Below are 22,768 nucleotides of genomic sequence, written 5' to 3'. Positions count from 1 at the left end.
CCGGTGTGCAGCCTATAAACAGGATATTTGGAGTAATGGTGAAGATCAAAGGAAGGTGCATTTATTATGGTCAGCTGAGAGTGCTACTGATGTTGGGAGACCGGGCTGATATAACACTCAGAAATGGATTTGGGGGGGGGGGGGGGGCAGAAGGAGGGGGGTATGGTGTCCAAACTGTCCAATCGGCCAGAGTTCAAAATAGCGGATGCTGTACTTAGAGGAATACTAATCGGAACAAAACTGCTCCAGAATTGTAGGCACGAGCTACAAAACTAACATAGCACCAGATGCAGCTCACATCTGCAAAGGGCTTCCAGGCAAACGGATGGAAGGGTCATAAAACCACCGACCCCCCACTTCACTTCTAAAGGGGACACAAGGAATTCTTTGGGTGGAACAAAAGGACCCTATAAAACTTGTGCTTATCTCGAGGAAGTGCGTTCCTCGAAGGCTCTCTGATGACTGGCAGAAACGTAGGAATGAGGCCCCAGCAACAACACAGGTTGTTTATGGGCTGTTACCAGAGCTCTCATAGACATTACAGCTCAGGAAATCAGGAGCTGACCCCAAAAAAGTGTTCGAACCCGTGCTCAGAACAGAAAATGGTGGCTAGGAAGGGAAAAAGCACAAATGAGGAAGAAAAAAAAGTGAAAGAGGGGCCAATAAACAAGAAAAGGGAAATAGAATATACGAACGAAACAGAGGCTTTTTGGAACAGGTTTTTATCCCCATTTCCATTCACAATATTAAGCAGCTCTCCAGATACTGCGGATCACTCTGAAGTTAGACTCCTAGTTTGGTTTGATTTGATGTGTACATTCTAAAAAGATGATGGCCAAAAACACAGTACCTAAACAGAGGATTGTTTTTTTTTTGGGGGGGGGGGGGGGGCGCACTGGCATGAGGGGGAGGAGGTGGTAGCCTCCAGGCACCCTTATCTGCAAGGATTATGGTCCCCGTCAGCCAGCGGTTGACATCTAACATAAAATAAAACAAGGATATTGTGCTGGATAACTAAACACTTATAAGGTCCCAAAGGCGAAACCTATTGGCATAGCGTTATAAGTCTTTAGATAGCAGTGATCCCACACTTGTGTTTGTTAGCAATGTTAAAGGATGTTATTTAAGCAGGTTATGGGGAGAGCAGGTAGAGCTATACCAGCGACATAAATGAGGATAAAAAAGTTTCTTTTTAAATATTCAAATATCCTGCACTCCTTAACCCAATTTGGAAGAAAACATTTGTGTGTTGAGGAAGAATTCAAAAGCCACTTTTGGACGCAGGAGTTGGGGTGGGGGTCCTAAAATGTTGGCCTGCTCTGGACCCTCAGAATGAACTATCTACTCGCCAGCCTGCAATGTCACACGCCTAAACACTAAGTTAGTTCCGAGAGAAAACAGGACCATTATGAAGAAGACCTCTACTTTGTGTAATGAAGGGTACCAGTAAGTATTCAGGGGCTGGAGAGAAAAGAGAAAAAACAAATCATTGGCACTACTTTTTTCTATGGTTTTGTTAATTCTCACTTGTGTCGCACCATTAATATGTCACTGAAGCACCTTTCAGTAAGCTTAGGAACGAATTGCACTCATTTCACTTGAAGAGGGAAACGTGGTTTGGTAATGGTGTGGTCAGTAGGAGCATCTGTTTTTTATTGAGTTGTGAGGTTTCTTTGGTGGCAAAACCTAAAAAGCTTTTAACAAGTTTCCTCTAAAGGAAAAGGCCTCCATTGCCCGGCAAACTATAGCTATGCAAAGCAGCTGATGATTGCCTTAATGGTGAGGGATTTACATATCTGAGTTGTGTTAACCCTGTACACCAGGGAGAAGTTGGAGCTGCATACAGAGCGCTACAAAACTATGCTACACTCATGTGGTTCCACATTTAAAGTAATAAACAACTGCTTACAAGTTAAAACAATGATAAAGTTGACTTTCCTAAAGTTAAATGGCTGAAAGTCTGAACAAATGCTACTCAACCTGAAGCATACCTGGCTAAGACCTATCAGCACCATTATCATTCCAATCATATTCAAAATTAACACTCCTCTGCTAAAGCCTGTGGCTCATCTCAATTACCCACTCTGTATGGGCAGTCAGATCAATTCAGTCGTTAAAATGCAACAAACTTCTTCTTTTAAACCTGCATTCGTGCAATTCTCATTATCCCAGCTTACAACAACCACATTGTACAAGATATAAAAGCCCATGTCATAACATCACAACAATTTGAAACTGAAAAACTAATTTGCAACTCGAGGGGGAATTAAAAAAAGTCACATGTTTTACAAATACGTTCACGGATTAGTGCTTAACTAACTCTTCTTAATGGAAAAAAAGTTCAAATAGCCTTGCAAGTTCACCTGCACGTGAGGGACAGTTAATGGTTCTCAAATCAGGGCCCAATCCTTTAGATTCTCCAATCTTGACTAACCTTGCCCTGTAATATCCACATTTCTTGAAACGGATAAAAAAACCCTAACTATTAGGAATTTAATTTGGTTCAAGTTGAATGTTCATGGCAAGCACGTGTACAGGTAGCTGTTTCTTTGCTCACGCTGTCAAGCGCCTAATGTAACTGTTTGGAGCAAGGTTAAAAAATATCTTGGAGGCTTATTTGTTTACAGTGCGCTAGACAAAACCAGACATGAATAACCAGGACTGTATCGGGTGTCAGACTTTTTTGACGTTTATGAAAAACAATTTTTTTATTAAAACCTCAAAACTTGAATCGTCATTTCAAACTGAAGACAAAGCCCACGTGAGTGTCAGCATACCCATCGATATGGATTACTTTTCCCACAGTTGCTCATGTTGGTTAATCTGGTCATGAGACATCCATCAGGCTAGTGAAACCAAAGTGCCCCAGACTATTACCTTGAATTTGTTGGAACAATTCAGGTCGCAGTGCTCTAAATCTTAAGGGCTAGAGTGTCCGACTGCCTCAAGCAGAGATCAGACAGACGTACGGCAAAGAACTATCGGAACCGGTTTATCAAAGGGATTTGGAAGCTGTAGAGCACAAACACATTCTTAACCCTGAACATACAAGTGAAAATGCAGTGGGAAAGCATAGCAGTCATGGAAGCAAAGTAAAAGCAAAGCTTGCATAGAATGGGAGAATACAGCTAAACAAACCAGACCGGAAACCAACATGCACAAAAGAGTACTTTGTTATTATAATGCACAGGGGCACAAACAAGATAAAACACATAAACAGATTGCAAAAGTAATGCCTTGGAGGAAACAGATGCAGCACGCAGAGCACTTTCAGAATTATGGAGTCTACACATATACACCGCTGTAAGTGCAAGTCTCTTGGCTGAGCCTTAAGTTACTGCATTTTAGTTTCAACTAAGCGTTGCCATTCATGGTATCCTCTAAACTTGATCAGCCAGTGATTGTATTTCAGTTTTGGGGACTGTAATCGACTATTAGAGATTGTGGGGGTGTGCATTGGGGAGCTCCGTTGTTAAACGACTCTCAAAGTTGTAGGGGTTGCATCCCCATCGGAAAGCTTTTGAAGAGAACAATAGAGAGCTAGTGTCATGTTGTTATAGTAACACAAGCCTCAGCCAACAGACTTGCAACCAGAAGAACAAGGCAACAAGCAAGCGCCTCTCGGAAGAGGGAGAGGGGTGGAGTGCGGCAGAGAGCAAGCAGCGTTTCCCTTGCGGGAGCGTGCGCAATAATTGCCAACATATGGCGCGCGCGCTCTCGCAAATAGATCGCCTCACGTGCACGCGTTGCCATTGATGGCAATGCAATGCGTGCACGTTTTTTGCCCAAAAAGCAAGTTGATTACATGAGGTCCCCTGCTATGCAACGCATGCGCGTTGCGTAGGCGAGACCTAAAAACCAGCTACTCGACTGAAAGGTTTCCCATGACCCCCCTTCTATCAACCCCTCCTCTTAAAAGTATAGTTAAGGATGTAAGCTCAAATCAGTAACTTCCAACTGAAGCACAAAATATGTGCAGATGGCACCCAGCTCAAAATATGGATAAAGAGCCAAAATATATATATGTCAGATGACGCACCCTGACCTCATCCGTCAATTGTTGTCTCAAAGCACTTCAAGGCTTGCTAGAACAAAAAAACCTGCCCTTAGTGCCCAAAGCTGAATTTTTTTTCCTTTAGCCACCAACCAGCTGACTTGCCATTGCCTCTGCCTGGCTCTTCTGACCTTTAGCTCCAGCCAGGTTTGGCCACTGAAAATTGAGGAGCATGGTTTGAAGACAACCAGCCGTTGAAAATTAATGGAAAGTAGGTAGTCAGGTCATACAAATACCACCTACCCAGCTTGAGAAATATGCGTATTGAGAAATATCACAATACGCATGCCTTTTTCTTCTGAAATCCTCTTTGGTGAGGGTTGTATCCAGCAATCTCCAACCCATATCAATGCTACAGTGCTTATACTCAATTAAAATTGCACAGCATAATAATGGCCCTTCAGACTTCAAGTTCAGGATCACCTTTCACACACCGCCTGCCCTGCGTAGGTCACCCAACTCCACCCTTCTGGAACTCCTAAGATTCTGCCTGCAGAGGCAGGATATGTAAAGCTTCCTGTTTATGGCTATAGCACTTTTAAACAACTCACCTGCTATGTTCCTAGGCACAGCCTCCAGAGCAAACACAACTAGCGGTTTCTTTGCTCTGCCTCTTCCAATCTGTAGGAAACCTGGTTACTGGTTATGTGTGGGGGGAGGGGTGAAACTCCACTCAAGTAAGAAACACAATCCTTGTCAAGGTGAAGCCACAAGCAAACACTAAATTAACCTGTTCTCAACCCTCGGGTACCTTGGCACAGAGCAGTCAGGCTTAACTCGGAGGCAATGTGTATAGAATGTGTGTAGCACCTCAAACATGAATACAGTGACAACACAACAAAATAAAAATCCTACATCAATTAAAAAAAAAAGAGTAGGATGTAATAAATATATGAAGACCAAAACAACAAAAAACAATTAGTAGAGTCGGAGATATGTACTTTTCAAGATTTAAGTGAAAATAGCACAGAAACGTCCAAAGTGCCACTCGTGGTTATCTGGTCATGCGAGACTCTGAGAGTCACAAGTTCAGGCCGATCGCGATAGAGCTTGGGTCAGATAGAGGGGCCAGGTTAGTCTTGCGAAAAAGTTACCTTCTCAGTCCAGCGTAAAGACTCCTGTTGGCACTGGAGGGGACCACAAGGAGAAAGGAAGCGTCAGAGACAGTTGTTGATGTAGCTCTAAGAGCAGACCTGGCATCGCGGATGGTTGTCGTTGTAGCGCAAAGATCCTGTTGTCATCATGAAAGGTTGAGTCGGAGCTTCATGGTGCTGTTCCCAGTGAGCGGTCGATGCAATAGCGCAAAGGGTTCAGCTGACGGACCAAGTGTCCAGGACGTGAAGGGCATGATCCAGCTGGATCTGGGTGCTTGTTCAGGTGGTTGGAAACCTCTTATGTTCCTCTAGTTCTGAACAGGAGGCCATCAGACTAGCCCTTGGAGTCACTCTGGGAGTCCTTGGTTCAGGTGCAGGTCCAATCCCTCTGACTCAGGCAGAAGAGAAGCAGGGAAGCAATCTGTTAAGGCAGCAGTCCAGCAGAGTGGCTATCCTATCAGCAGCACAGCATTCCTTTTTCCTGTCAGAGTCTACATAGTTAAGGAGAGTACTGAAGAGTTTGTTATCTGAGGTCCAGTATTTATAGCTGGTGCCTCCTTTGAAGTTGGGAAAGCTTCTAGGGGTTTCTCTTTGAAGTGCACATGTTTTATGCCTCTCCTCTCCTGGCTCCAGACTAACTACAGGAGGTATGCAATCCTTTGTGTGGAGGCAGGACGCAGCCTAATCAGGTGTAGGAGGAGCTGTGCCTAGCTCCACTCTCCCATCCTGCCAGTGATGGCCCATGTAGCCACACCTAAGTTCTCTATTGAAGCTCTCTATTGTGTGCGGCTGTCTAGGGGGAATACGCTAAGTCTAACTGCCAACTGTATCCAGTCATATGACCTCGAGACAGACTGCAGGCACTAAATGGTTAAGGCAGGAAAATGCCTACTTTCTAAAAGTGTAATTTTCAAACTTGTAACCAAACATCCTACTTCACCATAAAAGATTTTCCATTACACTTCTAAAGACAGCAAACATGAACTCTACCTGTTCTCATTTTGAAAGTTACAGCTTATTAAATGTAATAAGATAACTCCAACGTTATATTATGGTAGAAGCAGGCCCTACAGTAGTGAAAAATAAATTCAGGAGTTTTTCACTACCAGGACATCTAAAATCGTAACATTACTTAACCTACTTGTTAACTACATTGCCTTCTGCCATGTGGGCAGTTTAGGGCCACCCTAGAGGTGACAAATGTATTAAATCATGCATCTAAAAGTAAACATTACTGGTACTGCACCAAAATAATAGTCTATGTTCACATAAGATAAGATTTGAATCTAATTGTAGTTACATTTTTACTTTTAGACGCATGGTCTGTTTTTATGGAAATTATGAGTCATGAATGTTATACGAGTCCTGAAGAAGGTGTTAAGAAAATAAAAGATAAACTAAAACGCGTCGACATACTAATGTACTAAAAGATGGTGAACTTGTCTGTGAGATAAGCGGGGATGCAAGTCGTGGCATGATGAGAACATTTTACATAGATTTATTCCTGTTGTAGAGTAACCAGCCATACACAGTAAGTAAAAAAATGTTACAATTTTCGACAGAATGATTCAATGCTAGATCTTTTCTTCAACTTAAAATTCACTATTTTAAGTTGACAGTGGTACCTTCTGGAAGCACTTTTTCATTATATCCGTAAATTCCGCAGTTTGAGCAATCAGCATTGTTTTTGCCCATAATACAAAAATTGTTGCATACTCACAAAATTGCTTTTGTTCACTTTTAAAAATCGGTGATTGAAATATTTTACTGTCATACATAAAACAAGGACCTAAAAAAGTAAAATTTGCCAAAGATCATTAGACCAGTATAGAGAAACTGCAACCGCATTTACCTCTGAATCATGCTCCTCAGAATGGAGCTTTTTTTCCAAATTTGATAGTGAGGTGTTCTCTTCGTTACATTTCAGAATAGAGGTTTTTACTGTTGTATGCTTTTCCAATCTCAATTGTTTTGGGATGAAATACCTTACTTACCCAGTTAAGTGTGTACATGTCCCCCATACAAGTAAACGCAAACATCAACAAGCATTTGCAATGCAATTGATCTCACATTTACGAGAGTTTAAGCTATTGTCATTTACATTGGCAATATCTCAAACTCTTGTAAATGCGAGACCTATTTGACTTTAAAGAATCCGCCTCCATTGTCCGGGGCTGCTTGAAAGTGAAAGCGGACATGGCGAGGAAAGCACGTCATGGGAGAAACCCATTAAAGAAGAGGTGCTTACAGACTAAGTTAGACATACCGCGTCGCATCCGAAGTAAGAGTTCAAGTCGCCATGGGAGGTTACAAATGAGGATACGGTGGTATCAAGGTGGGACTAACAACCCTAATAACGACTCGCAAGCCAGCGTTTCCATACTCCACTACAACAAGTTCTCGGAGAGTAGCACATGCACGCTGACTCAGGCTCGACCTAAAGATCTTGGATTTTTCTGGAATGTTGACCTTTAAAAAGAGGAACACAGGGAAAAAGAGATCTGGTCCACCCTCCATGCAACATGATAAAAGATCTGACTTATGGCTGCAGACAAAAATGTTTAAACCTAAAGTAGATAAATATCTACAACTTTCTAAGTGTCTTTTCTAGAAATATATATATGCGATCTGTAATGCTCAAATCATCCACTGAACTGTGTGGCCAAAATAGTGTGCAACAACCGTTTGGAGGGGTTGCATTGTAACTTTGCAACTTCCTGGGGCTTCTGTTCATTGGTAGATGGAAGAAACTTTCTCCAGTGGCGAAGGAGTAAGTTTACTAATCCTCAACATTTACGCTCTACTACTGACCCTATCCATCATAAGAGTGCTGGTGTGCTGCTAAAACCACGTATCCTAACATAATTAACAAAAGGGACCCGACCAGATAAACAGTCGGAGAGAATAGTTTAAAAATTGTTAAAGGATTATAAGGCCACACATACATTTCTTTATTGTGTATGTGTCTGTATCACAGTTAAAATCAATAACTATACAAATTCTTTACTGAGGATCCGCATGTCTCCCTGCAATACAAAGTTTTGTGCAGATTGTTCAGGACAACAGAATAAATAGGACTCTCAGACCATTGTGGGTAGGTTCACTGTCCCTGAGAGAGTAATGGTGTTGGCGGTTCAACATGAACGTTCTCAATCGCTCACTGTTCTTGAACGAACATATCTAGCTTGCACAGAATTCACTGCATTTACTAGAAAATTACTGCTAGCAAATTATCAAACAATTTAAGTGGTATTGTAGAGTACTCTGAACTCCGGTAGTTACAGGTAAATTCCATTTTAGTAACAAACACTTGTCCTTAACTCTTACCTGTAATTCAGTGGAAAAATGAGTTTAGCATTCAGTAACCGAGAGGGGCGTGTGGGAGGTGGGATGTCCACTATGCAACCGCTTCAACACCATCCTGGTGCTCGATACATAGTGCAATTATGGCCATATATGCTTGAATGTACGAAGTGATTCACACACACGCACAGAAGTGTTAATGCCTATTGGCAAATGCACATCTATCCAATAAATAAGCCGGAAAGTCATATAGACGTCTGTACAGTACAATGTGTGCTCTCCATGCAATAAGTCTCCTTCCACCCTCAGGGACACACTCTAGAGAGAAACCTCTCCGTAGAGTTACAAATACATACACATATGCCTAGGCACCCACAATTAGTCCATCTTGTATCATAGGCAGTAACCTGCAGGTAGTTGTCATGCTAAGCCTGTGGGAGCTTTACCACACTAGCCACTATATTATTCAGCATTAATTATGTTATTAAATTAGTTCATTGAGGTACCTGGAGACTATTTGCTGTCCATGAGACACTCTTTGTCCATGTTGTTTATTGCATGTTACCATAGTCCTGGGTAAGGCAGACCCCTTTTGACATATAGACTGGTTTTGTGTGTACTGTTGTTCTGTAGTATTTTGTATGTTGAACAGTTTCATTGTTAGGTTTATTTCCATACAAAATCTTCTTTCGCGCATTACTTACCAGTGCGTTGTCCTTTGAGGTGCTGGTTGCTTTGCTTATACCTTTTGGATAAGAAACAGCACAAATGCAGTTTTTCTATTCGGCATGCTCATGGGTACAAACACTAAAGTGAGACATAAGTCATGTGCTTTGGTGACAAGTTGCTCCCTAACACTTTCTATCTGCATTTATAGCGGAATTATTTCCTCCTATTGCTTCTTCTACAATAGTATTCATCTGGTTTCTGTAAGGTGACGCTATTCACAAATACCTCCACTTTTCCCTCTGTTTACACTTTTCCTAATGGCACTTGTGTGTGGTGTTGTTTTTATTATAGATTGTCCAGTCTGTGGACGTTCTCTTTGGTTTTTTAACTGTATATAAAAATTGTATATGTATGGTTTTAATTGTAATCAAATTGTTTACAGCCCTGAAAAAGTCAGTTGGACGAAACACGTATCGGCTGCCAGTGGTTTGTGTATGAATTTTGAGAAGAAAATAAAGAAAGGCATACTTTTATCGGACTCCCTTTGATTACTACTTTGGTCACTGCCTATGATACAAGATGGACTAATTTTGTGTGCTTCTGCATATGTGTATGTAGAAACTTGAATGTGCATAGACATCAGTTATATGCTAGAAGATGTTTTTGGCATTTGGTGCAAAGGATTTTGATGTCCCCAAAGCAGACCTGATTAAGGCTTCTATTTTTGTAGGGTTCAACTCTGATCCAGGCATCCGCTTGGAAGGTTACCATGATGGTGGGATCCGCGTTGTTTGTGAATCCTCTGGATGGTATCCAGCACCAGAGGTGCTGTGGAGGGAGGATGGTGGCAAGAGCCTTCCGAGAGATTCTGAAGTGAAAACCCGAGACAAAGATGGTCTGTTCAAAGTCGAGAGTGTGGTCGTGATGACAAAAGAATCAAGGCGCACTCTGGCATGCCATCTGCGGAATCCCCTGACTCAGCTGGACGAGGTCTCTACTATCTATTTATCAGGTAAGGTCCTGAGCTGCCATCTTAGAACTCATGTCAGTATGCGGACAATAACTGTGTTTGCCACAGATCTCTGCCTTTATTTAAATATGTATTCATTTTCATATGCAGTGAAAGCTGGGGTCCAGCTTCTAGGTGCAGAACATATATTTGACAAAAAACTGTTTCATATGCTAGTAAGGTAAACATTGACAGTAGTAAACAGTACAAATATCCTAATAGCTATCTGTTGAGAGGAGGGAAGACTATGGATGGAGAGGTGGTTAATAGTGTAGGTTGAATGTTTCTCATTCTCCTTTTTCTGATAGAGACTTCTAGCTGTAGATTCCACATCTTTAGAATATTCCCCAGCATCTGTATCTAGATACTACTCTGCGGTACCTTTGCGCACAGGTAGTTTGCACCACGTGGCTCAGCATTGACCTCGTTCCTCTCTGGGAATGACGTGAAAGGCCTATAGGCGCAACTCGTCAGTGCTTATGTCAGTTCCTTTCGTTCCACGCCACCAAATGTGTATCCAAAGCTCTCTCTTGTTGCTCAGAGACATTTACATCAGCTATTCGGTCAAAAATGTACAGTGTGCAAGGGAATGTCACCAGGGAAAATGGCATCAAGCACTTTAGGGACTGTTGAAAACAAATGTCAGTGACAGCACCCTGTCACCCTGCCTGTGGTGCCTGGGGTCGAGTAACAACTCTAAAGCAACTGTGCGTTGATGAATGTGAATAACATTGAAGACCATGAGGCGAAACTTTACATCATCAAACATAAGAAGACCCCATGACAAGTCTAGTCACAGGTGTGGTCAAAACCAAAGTTTTGGTCCCATTCTTGCTCCAGAAATTGAGTAAGCCGTTCCAGAAGCTGGTCTTCATCGAGATCTAAATCATGCACGGAGTCCACAAAGCACCAGAAATCAAAGAGGGACTCTGCCCCAACTCACATTCACCTGAGAAGGAGCGGGGGGGTCTCGATCTCCTCTTCCCAGAGATTGTTGACTGTGGAGCCAATCCCACAACTATTGGCAGCACACGCTGAGTTTCCAGGGCCGTCCGGCACTCTTAAAGAGATTGAAAAGTTCTTCGAGGTCAAAGTCTAACTCTTTGTTGCTTGTTCGTGGCCCAGGGAGCCAAGAGGCCCTCCTTATGGAGTACCACTGGTAGGTGCGTCCTCAGTGCTAGTGGAACCCTCTGTGCCGATCATGATGTCGCTGGCTGTGGTCCCTTCACCGCCCCTATGGTCCACACCGGTACCTGGAACTTCTACACTGGTGCTGAATCCATCAATGCTGGATATGGAGCTACCTATAGTACTCTCCGACTCCCTAGTCAGTGCCGATCCGAGCTCGGTTAAGCTGCACCTGCTGTCAATGCGCTGCTTGCCATCTCCACATGGTAGATCACACTACCTTTTCAGCATGAACTCGGACACTGATTATGAAGTGGGTGATGAGTTTTCTCAGTACTATTGAAGACCATTAATACAACAACTTGCAGGAGGCCACCAGTCTCAATGCCTCCCCGGAATCAGGCCTTCTCTCACCCTCTGGACCAGCTACCGAAGAAACAGCCTCCTATTCCATGGTGATGCATAGGTCAGCTGAAGTCCTTGACCTCCAGCTCCCCCACCTTGGCGATTCAACCTAAATTGCTGATGGAAGTCCTCCAGCTGGGACAGACCTCTTCAGAGGCCTTTCTGCCACTTAATGAGGCGGTAACAGATAAGTTGTTGGGCGCTTGGATCAACCTTGCTCTGGTCCCCCAGTCAACTAGCAAATAGCAAGACCACATCCCCCTTCCCCGTGCAACCCTGCATGCCTGTTTCAACACCCTTCCACCTAAAGTTTAATGGTGCAAGGGTCCATAAGCAGGGCTAACCTGCAAAATGTTTCTGACTATTCCCCCCTATAAGGAATCAAAGTGAGTGGAGACATTTGGTTTTTCTTTCACCAGCCTGGCTGTCCATTCAGTAAAAGTCAGCTATCTTCCGAGATGGTACTCCCATGCTTTTTGACTTAAAGGCTACAGTCCTCCTGGGTGTCCCCTTAAGATCTCAGACCGGTCTTTGCCCATCACGGATGGTCAGGACTTGCCCAAATTCACAATTTGTTGTGACTTGAACACCACAGATTTCATCGAGCGGGCCATTGACCCAGTACTGACATTTGCCATCACTGTTGTCTGCAGTGAACTGGTTTTTCAGTTGGCATCCAATCACCCCTCATTGAAATGCCTTGCCTGGGACTCACCATGGGACGCGTCTGTTTGGCGATAAGGCAGAATGTGCTCTCGAGCAGTTCAAGGAAAACAGGGCAAAGCCTCTCTGCCTCACCTCACCACCTCGCACCAGACCTACAGCTCCTTTCACGGCTTCAGCAGGGGTCACACTCCAACCACAGCATGAATCCCAGCAGTTTCCCGGTCATGGTGATGGTGTCCACTGGTGCCAAGGTCAACCAGCCCCCAGCCCTCCCTGCAGCCCCACCTGTCAAACGCCTTTAGCGTGCCCTGCATGGAGTACAGCCACCTGATGCGAGGCACAACCCAATGATTCTTGCATGGTTGGCATGCCATAACATCAGACAGATGGATCCTGCAAACTGTTTCCAAGGGCTATGCCCTCATCTTCCTTTCATCACAGCAGCTCCTTCCTTCTGGAAGAGGTGGAGATCAGAGGCCTCTAGTCTCCAGCGCAGTCTTGGCTTCACATCAGCCTTTTGGAGATAAGTTTAATTCGCTTGTCACCGAAAGCCTTACTCCCATCCATCAAATGGTGGGTGGTACAAGTGCTCCAGGTCAACACCACCGTCATGTGGTACTGTAACAATAAGGACAGGGTGTGATCATGGACCCTGTACCGGGAGGTCTTGCGCCTCCGGAAGTGGCTGGACCACCAAGGAAGATTCCTGGTGGTGAACCACCTAACAGGATCAGCGAATGCCAAGGTAGATTAGCCCAGCCGTCGGCACCTAGTGGACTACGAGTGGCAGTTATACTCTTGGCACTAGGTCTCTTCTGTGAATGGAGAGAACCTTGGCTCAGTCTGATCACCACTGCCAAAAACACGCAATGTCAGCACTTTTGAGTTTCCAAGACCCTTCTCATTTAGAAACTCGTTTTACCTCAAGAGGAATTCAGGACTCCTTTCTGCCTTTCGCCGATACCAATTCTTCCCTGAGTTCTCAAAAAGATAAGGACGGACTGGACCCAAGTCCTGGGCTTGAGCATCTGACCTCTGGTCAGGCTTCCAGCAGAACAGTCAGGTTCTCCTCTCTGGCCTTTGCAGCCTCCATCTTCCTTCTAGAGATTAGGTGGCGACAGCTGAACACTTTTGACCTTCCTCCGAAGGTGATTGATGTTGTCATGGCAACCTGGCGTCTCTTGCCAAAAAACTATATATGCCTGTTGTTAGGACAAAATTGTGGTTTGGTGTGGCAAGGCCTTGCTTTGGGCACAGTTAAAGGTCATCTTTCGGCCCTCTCAGCTTTCTTACGGTTGCCTGATCAGCCATCCTTATTTAAGTCACCTGTAGTGATGCGTTTTTTGACAGGACATATGTTTACTCCTTCTCCTTTTGTGATGGCCCAATGAGACCTGATCATTGTCCATACTTACCTCATGTGTATTTCCTTCGAGCCACTTCACACTTGTCTTTTATGGCACCTCGTGTATCAAACAAAAAGAGAGTGTCATGCGCAGGAGGATCTGTGTATGAATACCGAGGCAAAGACTGTGAAAAATTCCCTGCTAACAACACACTGGAAATCTTTTAGGGATTTTTTGGGAAGCCCTCACTCACCAACCTGGTTGGTGACATGCTTCATCATCGGGCCCACCAGGAGAAGCCGAATGCCTCCCTGGTGTGCTACAACGCCAGATTACTGCGGAGCTGGTTTTTGTGACAGTGATGTGAAAAAGTAAATGTGATTTAAAAATGTCTGAAACTGTACCAAACAAAAAATGTATTCACTGGTCAGTTAGACATGGTTAAAAGATATGTGTGGGAGAACTACCATAAATTATGATGGAAGTTTCCACTTATAGTGGGGTCGACATGTTTCTGCCCTTTGTTAGGTGTATGATTTACTGGGCATTCTTCAGGACCGTGTTGCGTGTACCTCGGCCATATGGGCGCGCTAAGGCCCACCCTAACCTGAGGACGTGAAAGTTAAAATCAAGGTTGTGGTGTAAAAATAGGTGCAAGAGAACAAACCACAAGTTGTGGGAATTACCTCAGTTGTGAGGAACCTGTGTAGTCTGAAAAGACAAAAGAACATACAAACACGTAAGACAAACATAAACGTTATGCTCTTTGTAAAAGAATGTTTCCTGCTAGGTTGGTCTCTGCTTCAAAGTGCTGTATACTGGTCTGGAAATGGCCCATGTGCCATTAGTTATATGTTAGTGCAAGAAACGCTGTATGGTTGCCCAGGGGGGCATTACAGGCGTGTGAGCATGCACTATGGCAAAATAGTGTGGGGCCACACGACAGAGTGGCTAGTAATCCAACACTCGTGAATAGCGATCAATGGGCCATGAATGTATGGCCAAAAGTGCTAGCCTCTAAAGTGATATGTTGAACATATAAATAAGGCATGGTAATCTCACTTGTACTTTAAAAGATCCACACCCCATAGGTCTCGGGAGGGGGTGGAGGCGACAATGGCACACCCTGTAGGGGAACAGTTAAATAAAGGAAAGCCAGGTTAAATTTACGCGCCAAAATGGTAGTACAAGCATAGGTTACTTAGCTCTGTGTGAGTGGTACGAAGAATCCTTACGCCCGCACCTCACCATCAAAACAGTGTTCCTCATTGCCATCACCTCAGTGTATCGTGTGTGCTCATCCACAATACTCCACCTTCTTTCCTGGCAAGCTGGTTCTGTGTACTAGGGCATCCTTTCTCCCGAAAGTTGTGGTGCTGTTCCACGAGAGCCAATTCAGCTTCCTGCTGGCTTTGTGTGTTCCACATCACCCCTCTAACGACAGGAAGAATCTCCATTGGTTGGACCCTAAGAGAGTGCTCAGCTTCTACATTGATTGAACCAAAGACCACCAGGCGGACGCTCCGCTCTTTTATAGGGTTCGCGAGAGCGAAGAAATGCAAGGCTGTGCAGAAGCATACTATCTCATGCTGGCTCGTGCTCTGCATTAAGATCTGTTATGCACTGGTGAAGAAGTAGTCTCGAGTAGACCTGTGTGCCCATTATGCATTCGCCTACTGAGTCCCAGTACTAGATATCTGCCAGGCGGCTACATGAGTGTCCATACATTCACAAAGGACTATTGTATGGATGATCAGGTTCGCTCAAAGGGGCATTTTGCCATCGAGGTTCTGTGTCACTTTGTGTTTTGAGTCCATTCACAGACTCACCTTGTGATAGGTGCTGCTTTGGTATCTATTCAGAAGGTAAGGAACAGGTCTCTATCAGACGAGCAAGTTACTTACCTTCAGGAATGCCTACCTGCAGATTCCGCAGTGACTCTCCTGTCCTCCCTGTTCTTTGAGTAGACGCCATGCTTTAATAAGATCCCCGGTCTAGCAATCTGAACACTGGGTTGCTTTTGGAGCTCGGTGTCTGGATGCACAGGGAGTCTTAAAAACATCTGATGTTTGTGCTTGAGAGTAGTGCCTATATAGGCCCTGCACATCATTTCCGGAGCAGAACAGCATTAGTGCTTAGCTATCAGCATGACTTACTGGCGACCCAAAGTACTACTGTAAAGTTTCCAGATCCAGTCTGACGCCTGTGGGATATTCAAAAGTTGCTCTCTACCAGGAAGAGCATTACCGAAGGGAAGTAACTTTTTCATGCTGGCTCTCCCACTCTAAGCTTCTCTCTGTTTCTTGCATTTACTCTACCCTCCCTTTCAGTTTCCTCTCATTGTTATTTATTGATTTTGTAAGCAATATACTGTTGACAAGATATACTGCACATAATAACAGTTAAACAATTAATATACATTTTTGTTCAAGGCTTATAGAGAGGGTGATCGATTAGAAGGATGATGGGTGGTGAACAATAACTGGACAAATCATACATGTATAATATAGCTGTGTATTGTGAAATATTTAGTTATAGATAATTGCAATATGTTGTTAATTTAGTAAATAATTGTGCCACAGGGTGCCTCTTAGGGCCAGTTTCGAAGGATGTGAGCTAAATGTTCAAATGCCTATAAGCAGGAAGAGAGGTCTTGTTTGAGTGTCACAGTAATCAATAATCAAACTGCTTCTCGTACTACTGGATGTGGTTCTGAGCTGAGCCACTCAGGATTTCAGTGAGGTCTTTGCTTTGAACAGAAGTTGCAGTAGCTTGGAAAGAGTTTTTATTTTTAGCTGCCAGCTAGTCGGATTAGTCGTGGTACTGAGCTATAGGACTGTGTCGAGAAAGTTTATAAAGAGCCCTTGTCTCAAATCTAAGATCCTTGTCAAGTGCAGTAACATAAAATAGGGGGAGACCTAGTAGAAGGTAGTTACAGCAGTCTAGTGTGCTAAGCGCTGGTGATGAGACATTCTTGGCTGTATGGAAGGAAGTGTAAAACTGGGAATTTTTGTATGTTCAGCGATTGTAATCTAGTTGTGTGGCTGTGTCAGTCATAACAGCTTCCATGTTTATTAATGAGCTGGGCTATTCCCCAAGGTTCCTGGCTGGGGTTGTTATGATCAAAAGGTCTGGGGGAAATGGTGGGTTTGGAGAGCGAGGTAGGTGCACATGCATATGGAAAATCGTCTATTTCAGTTTTGTGTGAATTAATCATAAGTGAGTGGGCAGCTCCCCTGTGGCAGATGGCTGTGAGCCACTTAGAAGCCATTGCTTTTATGGGTAGCTTAACAATCAACATTTGTACCTTCGCCAGGTCAGTTAGCCAATTCATTCACCCGACGGCACTAATACTTGTAAAACTATTTCATCTACCTTAATCAAAGATGGCATTTGATGGATTGCTGTACTTCTATTACTTTGTTCTGAGTCTTTTATTTATTTTGTGTCTGAAAAAAATCAACAAAGTTATTGAAATCAAAAAAAGAAACCTGTGTCTTGAGGAGAGGAGTGGAGGAAGGAAGTGAGAAAACAATAGGTAATGTGTTTACAGAGAGGCTTGGGAAATATGAAGGATATCACAAAGGGGTGAGGTGTAAAGAGAGATGACGCCCCAGGAATTAAAATAAAATACAATTCCTAAAGTGCAACAATTACCTGGAGGTATCTATGCGCTGAGCCAAGCTGAGAAACCGAATGTTTATGGAAAGGGATGAGAGGCTATTTAGTGAAAAGCCAGGTTTTTAAATCCTTCCTGAATGCTAGTAGATTTGCTTTTTTTGGGAATTTCTGTGGGGAGCAAGTTCCACAGCCTCGTCGTACATGTTACGAGCCTCTTCCCTCCCCAGTTAACTGGTTTGAATCTGGATATTACAAGATTTCCGCTTGGGGATGAGCGCAGTTACGTGCTGGAATGTAACATTGGAAACGTTGTCTAAAATATTCTGGGCCAAGGCCTTGAGGCGCTTTGAAGGTTATACAGAGTGCTTTAAATTGGATGCGTTTTCCTATAGGAAGCATGTGCAGTTGGACTAGAGCTTGAGATGCAGATTTGAGTTTCAGGATACGTAGCAGTGACCGCGCTGCGGCTAAGACATGCGAATTGCCTTGCGACTGAGGCCTGGTGGTAGAGAGGCTGAAAGGAAAACCTGTCGGGGATCTGATATTAAACACAATTGATTGATGTGTCTGTGATACCGAGATTGGTTGGGGAGGCCAGAAAGGTAGGGTGATCAAAAGAGTCAGTGGCCGCTTAAGGATCGAGAAGTAGGAGACTAGGCAAGAGGTGAGTATGGTGCTCAGAGATGATGAAGTTGGACATGAGGCAGAGGGAAGTTTCTGTATTTCTACAGAGTGCAAACTGCTGAATCCTTATTTGTAAATAGGTAAAGGACAGCTCAGTGATCCCTTGAAAGCTTTGGTCTGAGTACACAACAACAATGGGAATGCAACATGGGGGTCATTCGACAAACACACTTTAGGCAGAAAAGTACATGAAATGAGAGTGCACATAGAATCCATAGTCTGGTTTTCCCACCATTTGTCCTGCCTCATTTTTCTCTTCTTTATCCTATTTGCTGTCTCTATTCATTTGAGGAGGAAGCTATATTTTTCTATGTTCCTGCTCTAAAACTGGCTATATCTCTGTAGGCACTGTCATACTATTAAAATCAACTTTGAAGATATGTACCCTCATGAGCCATCTGAACGTCTTTCTTTGCTTTGTCTAACATAGTGCATTTTAAACATATATCTTAATAAAGCACTGTCCTGTAAGGCAATAATAAACTGTACAGATATTTCAAGTGAAATAAAAATTAATATACTCTTCTCTTTTCTCACTTTCCCAGTGCTCCCATCACCTGCAAACTATATCAGTGCTGGTTTATTTTTAAATGACTCTTCAAACCAATGTTCTTCTCTTTGCAGAGTCTTTCTTCTCAACCTTCTCGTCCTGGGAGGTGGTGCTCTCTGTGCTACTGTTTGTTTGGATTCTCCTGTGCCTCCTGTTCCTCGGTACCTTCTGGAAACAGAATCAAGCAAAAAGTAAGAAATCCTTCTCTTTCTGTTAGTTGACTGGACTCGGCCCATACTCGTCACTGGACATGTCTGCTCCATTTGATTTTGGTGATGGATTGCTTACCCTCTTCCTCTCTCGAGAATTATGTTTTCTACAGAACTTTCCTGATCGTTTGACTCCAAAGTAATGGGTTTGCCGGCAGTTCTGAAAATCATCTAATGAATTATATCAAAACCTCATTGCCTGACTTAATACCCTTGAACAATATTTCTTTGTTGGTGCAAATTAAAATAAACATGCCTAAAAATGAACACCTGATTTAGAACAGTGGGCATACAGAAGGCAAATCTTCATGCAACATTATAAATGAAAAGTACTAATTCACTCTGTCTTCCCCCATTTTAAACACTGCGAACAGAAATAATGCCTTTCCGAATTTGAGTTATTAATTTGGGAGAGGGTACCCTTATCAACTTAATAAACCCAATCTAGCCAGGTCCCTATCTGTTTTGTGAGAGCATCTACTTATCCCGGCTAGCTGTAGGGCAAGCATCAAGCAGTTCCCCCTAGAAATATGCACCGCCTTCAAGCAGTATCCCACAGAATTAAAGTTAAGAGCACAACAAAATAGTATCCCCTCGCTATCCAGAGAGAGACTGGATAAGGTGTGACCCTCACTCATTTTAAACATGATACCTATGGATCAACCCTGAACATCTTCTGGTGAAGTTAAGCCTCTGGATCAAAAACCGTGTTGAATGAGAGTGATACCCTAGCGACTACTTTCTTTAGAAATGATTATGCGTCTACTATTGACGTTAATATGACTTCCGAAGCTCTGGACTCAGATATTAAGGATATCGAAACCACTTTTATAGGTTATAGCGGCCTTGCAATGCCTAAAATTATGATGACTTTACCCATGTTGGGATTTGACCCAGTCCTGGTATCGGCAAATGGGTTTTCTATTAAATGGGAGAAAGTAGACCACTCAGCTTTTCTCCCATCTATTATACAGCATACTATGCCAGAAATCAATCGATGTTTAGACCCCAAGGCTGACCAGGTACAAACAAGCACTGAGTCGTAGGACACGGTCATTGCAAGCCCCAGAGAGAGGTTGGTTTGATTCCGAGTGCACACTAGCAAGAATGCAGCTTTATGTAGCGCTGCAGCAGCAACCAAAGAGAGGACCTATCTTCACTTAGGCTGGCGTGTGTGCACTTTGTATTTGTATTTGATTATTTATAGAGCGCACTGTGACCAGATAGTATCATGGTGCTAGATAGCCAAAAGACTCATCAGTCGAGACATACGAAATGACAGAAAAATGTTGTAATCATAGAGACCCGAGATTTAACCCAGTAGTTAATGGAGAAAGAGCAACGTTTTGAGGGACTCCCTGAACTTAAACCGGTCGGGTTGAGATCTAGTCGCATGTTCCATAGCTGTGCCGTTTTCACCGTGAAGGTGCATCCTCCCTGTCGGACTTTATTGAATCTCTGTTCTTGAACATAATTAAGCTTAACCGATTGACGGGACTTACCAGGAGTGTATTTTGTCATTCTGGCCTCCGATGGCTTTGTTCCTTTGTTGTGCAATGCCTTGACGACAAGGCAGAGTGATTTAAAAGTAGTCCTCTGTTTAATGGGCAGCCAATGGAGATCTTTAAGAGCACCAGAGGTAGAAGCATTCCGAGATCTATTTAGCGTTAATTTAGCTGTGACTATCCGAACATGTTCGAATTTCTTTAGTAAATAGCTAGGGGCTCCGTAAAGGAGGGCATTGCAGTAGTCCAATCTGCTTAATATAAAGGCTCTGGAAATCAAGGATCTTGCTTAGGCAGTTAATATTGGGTACAGTTTTCTTAGGCCCCGAATCAAGGGGAAGCAGCTCCCAGCAACTCCATCCACATACTTTTCCATAGAAAGGTCCTAATCTGGCACTACTCCCAGGTTTCAGACCACACTTGAGTTGCTAAGCAGGGTCTCTGTGGGTAGAGGCCAAAGAATGGAGGGTATGGAAATCAGGATTTTACTAGAGGGGCAGCAGAGCAGCTCTGTTTTACTTCCATTCAGCATAAGGGAGTTTGGATTCATCCAACTAAATATGTCTAATATGCTGGCCTGAAAGTTGCTGATTGAGTCAGCCTGATTTTTATTTAGTGATAGAATCAATTGGGTGTTGTCAGCATAATAAATAACCTTAATCGTGTAGGACTTGATAAGTGAGATTAGTGGTTTGATGTAGACATTAATCAAAATTGGGCTACGGGAGGATCCCTGGGGAACACCAATTTGAATTGTTCTGAATTTAGAGCGAAACGGGGGCAAGGACACCGCCTGGCAGCAATCATCAAGGTAAGACTTTAGCCAGTTTAACACCGGGCCCCCGACAACCACTGACAATAGTCTAGTCAGTAGAGTGCGGTGGTTCACCGTGTCAAACGCGGCCGATGGGAGAACCAATACTACTGGTTGTCCGCTGTCTGTCTTCATACGTATTTCATCAGTGACAGGGAGCAATGCAGTCTCCGTTCCATGGCTGGGTCGGAAGCCAAATTGCTCTTCCTCTAGCCATGAATGGTCCTCCAGATATTAGGGCAGAATTTTACTACCCTGATGTTCTAGTATTTTTATTGGAAAATGAAGAAGGGAGATTGGTCTGCAGTTGGCCAGAACTGTAGGTTCATCCAAGGATTTATTCAATAGTGGCTTAACTAAAGCCCTTTTCCAACATTTGGGCACCATCTCAGTTGCAAGGGATTGGTTACAAAGTTATAAGAGGGGTATTGACAGTTCATCTTCCCATCTCATCCATTGTTTTGGAGAAGAGGACAAATGGTGATTTATATCTAAACAATAACTGGAATGCTTCTGTAGAGATGGGATCAAAACTGGTTAAATTAGCTGCGGGAGGGTCAGATAGGTATGGGGTGGCATACCAAGGTGGGCTATTTGTGTTGGGAAATGAGATTTCAGATTCATTAGAATTTTCAGTATCTTCAAAAATCATCTTGATTTTATTTTCAAAGAACTCTGATAAACCATCAAATAATTGCTGTAAATTTGTATTCCCTTTTCTAAGACAAGGAGTGTTTGTAAGATCATGGAGTATTTCTAAAATCAGCGGCTAGCAATTAACTCACAATAATAATCAGCTTTTACTTTTCTGACTTTATTTTTGTAATCATTTAATGCTGTTTTTAGGTGGATCTTGTATTCACTGAGGTAATAGTGCTGCCATTTTCTTTCCAGTTGACTGCAAATTATTTTTAGCTCTTTCAGAGTTGTATTGTACCAAGGGGCAGAATTTGAGTTGTCAGAGGTATCAGTTTATCTAGTGTTTTTAAGATCTCGCTTTCAAAACCCATGACAATTTTCTTCTATAGAGTCCAGAGAATTAAAAAAGTTTGAGGAGTTAAAAACAGGTTTTGACTCAATTGTAGAAAGTTTGTCCATGATCGAATACTTAGTTCATTTTTTAAAGAACCCCTCCTTGCCCACATATAAATGAAAAGTAATCAGTGAGTGACACAAAGGAGCAACTTCCCTGACTGATATCAAGCCTTGTGGGGAGAAGATAAGGTCAAGGGTGTGTCCCCCTATGTGTGTAGGGCCTTGTACCTGCTGCTAGAGACCGATGGATTTACAGGAATTAATCAATTCCTTATATGCCGGGGATTAGTCCCCTTCTGCCCAGGTTAAAGTCCCCTTACAGAAAAAGGTTGGTATGCATAAGCATCATAATAATAATGGTATCTAACAAGTGGGAAAGAGGGAGGAGCTTGAATTATTATGTGTCCTACAAGATAAAATCCCTGCAGCCATGTTCCCTTGTGCCCCTTCAAATGGAAGCCCAGCAATTCAATTGTGTCTACTTCTTCTAGGGGGAATGCAGAAATGTTCCGTTTATCCCTGTCAAAAATGCCTATTCTACAGCCTTTCCTAATAGCTTGGGGTTTATGGAAGCCTTTAAACCCATCTGGGCAAGCTCTATTGAGGTCAAAGGCAGATTGTGATCCATGTCTGCGTAATAAATAAGACATCAAACCCCCTGGTGTCAAGAATTAAA

General features: G+C 43.2%; 1 protein-coding gene across 1 annotated transcript in view; it reads left to right on the top strand.

Moving 5' to 3' along the window:
- LOC147665157 (butyrophilin subfamily 1 member A1-like) overlaps positions 1-22,768 on the top strand; it is a 99,785-nt gene that overhangs the window by 52,717 nt on the left and 24,300 nt on the right. The window contains exons 3-4 of the mRNA XM_086949727.1: positions 9,851-10,132; positions 18,604-18,720. Of these exons, the coding sequence (XP_086805853.1) occupies positions 9,851-10,132; positions 18,604-18,720 (399 nt within the window). The remainder of the gene's footprint in view (positions 1-9,850; positions 10,133-18,603; positions 18,721-22,768) is intronic.

The sequence above is a fragment of the Lissotriton vulgaris genome, unplaced genomic scaffold, assembly GCF_964263255.1.
Source record: "Lissotriton vulgaris unplaced genomic scaffold, aLisVul1.2 SCAFFOLD_654, whole genome shotgun sequence".
NCBI classification, from domain to species: domain Eukaryota; kingdom Metazoa; phylum Chordata; class Amphibia; order Caudata; family Salamandridae; genus Lissotriton; species Lissotriton vulgaris.
This window is presented reverse-complemented; position numbering and strand designations above follow the sequence as displayed.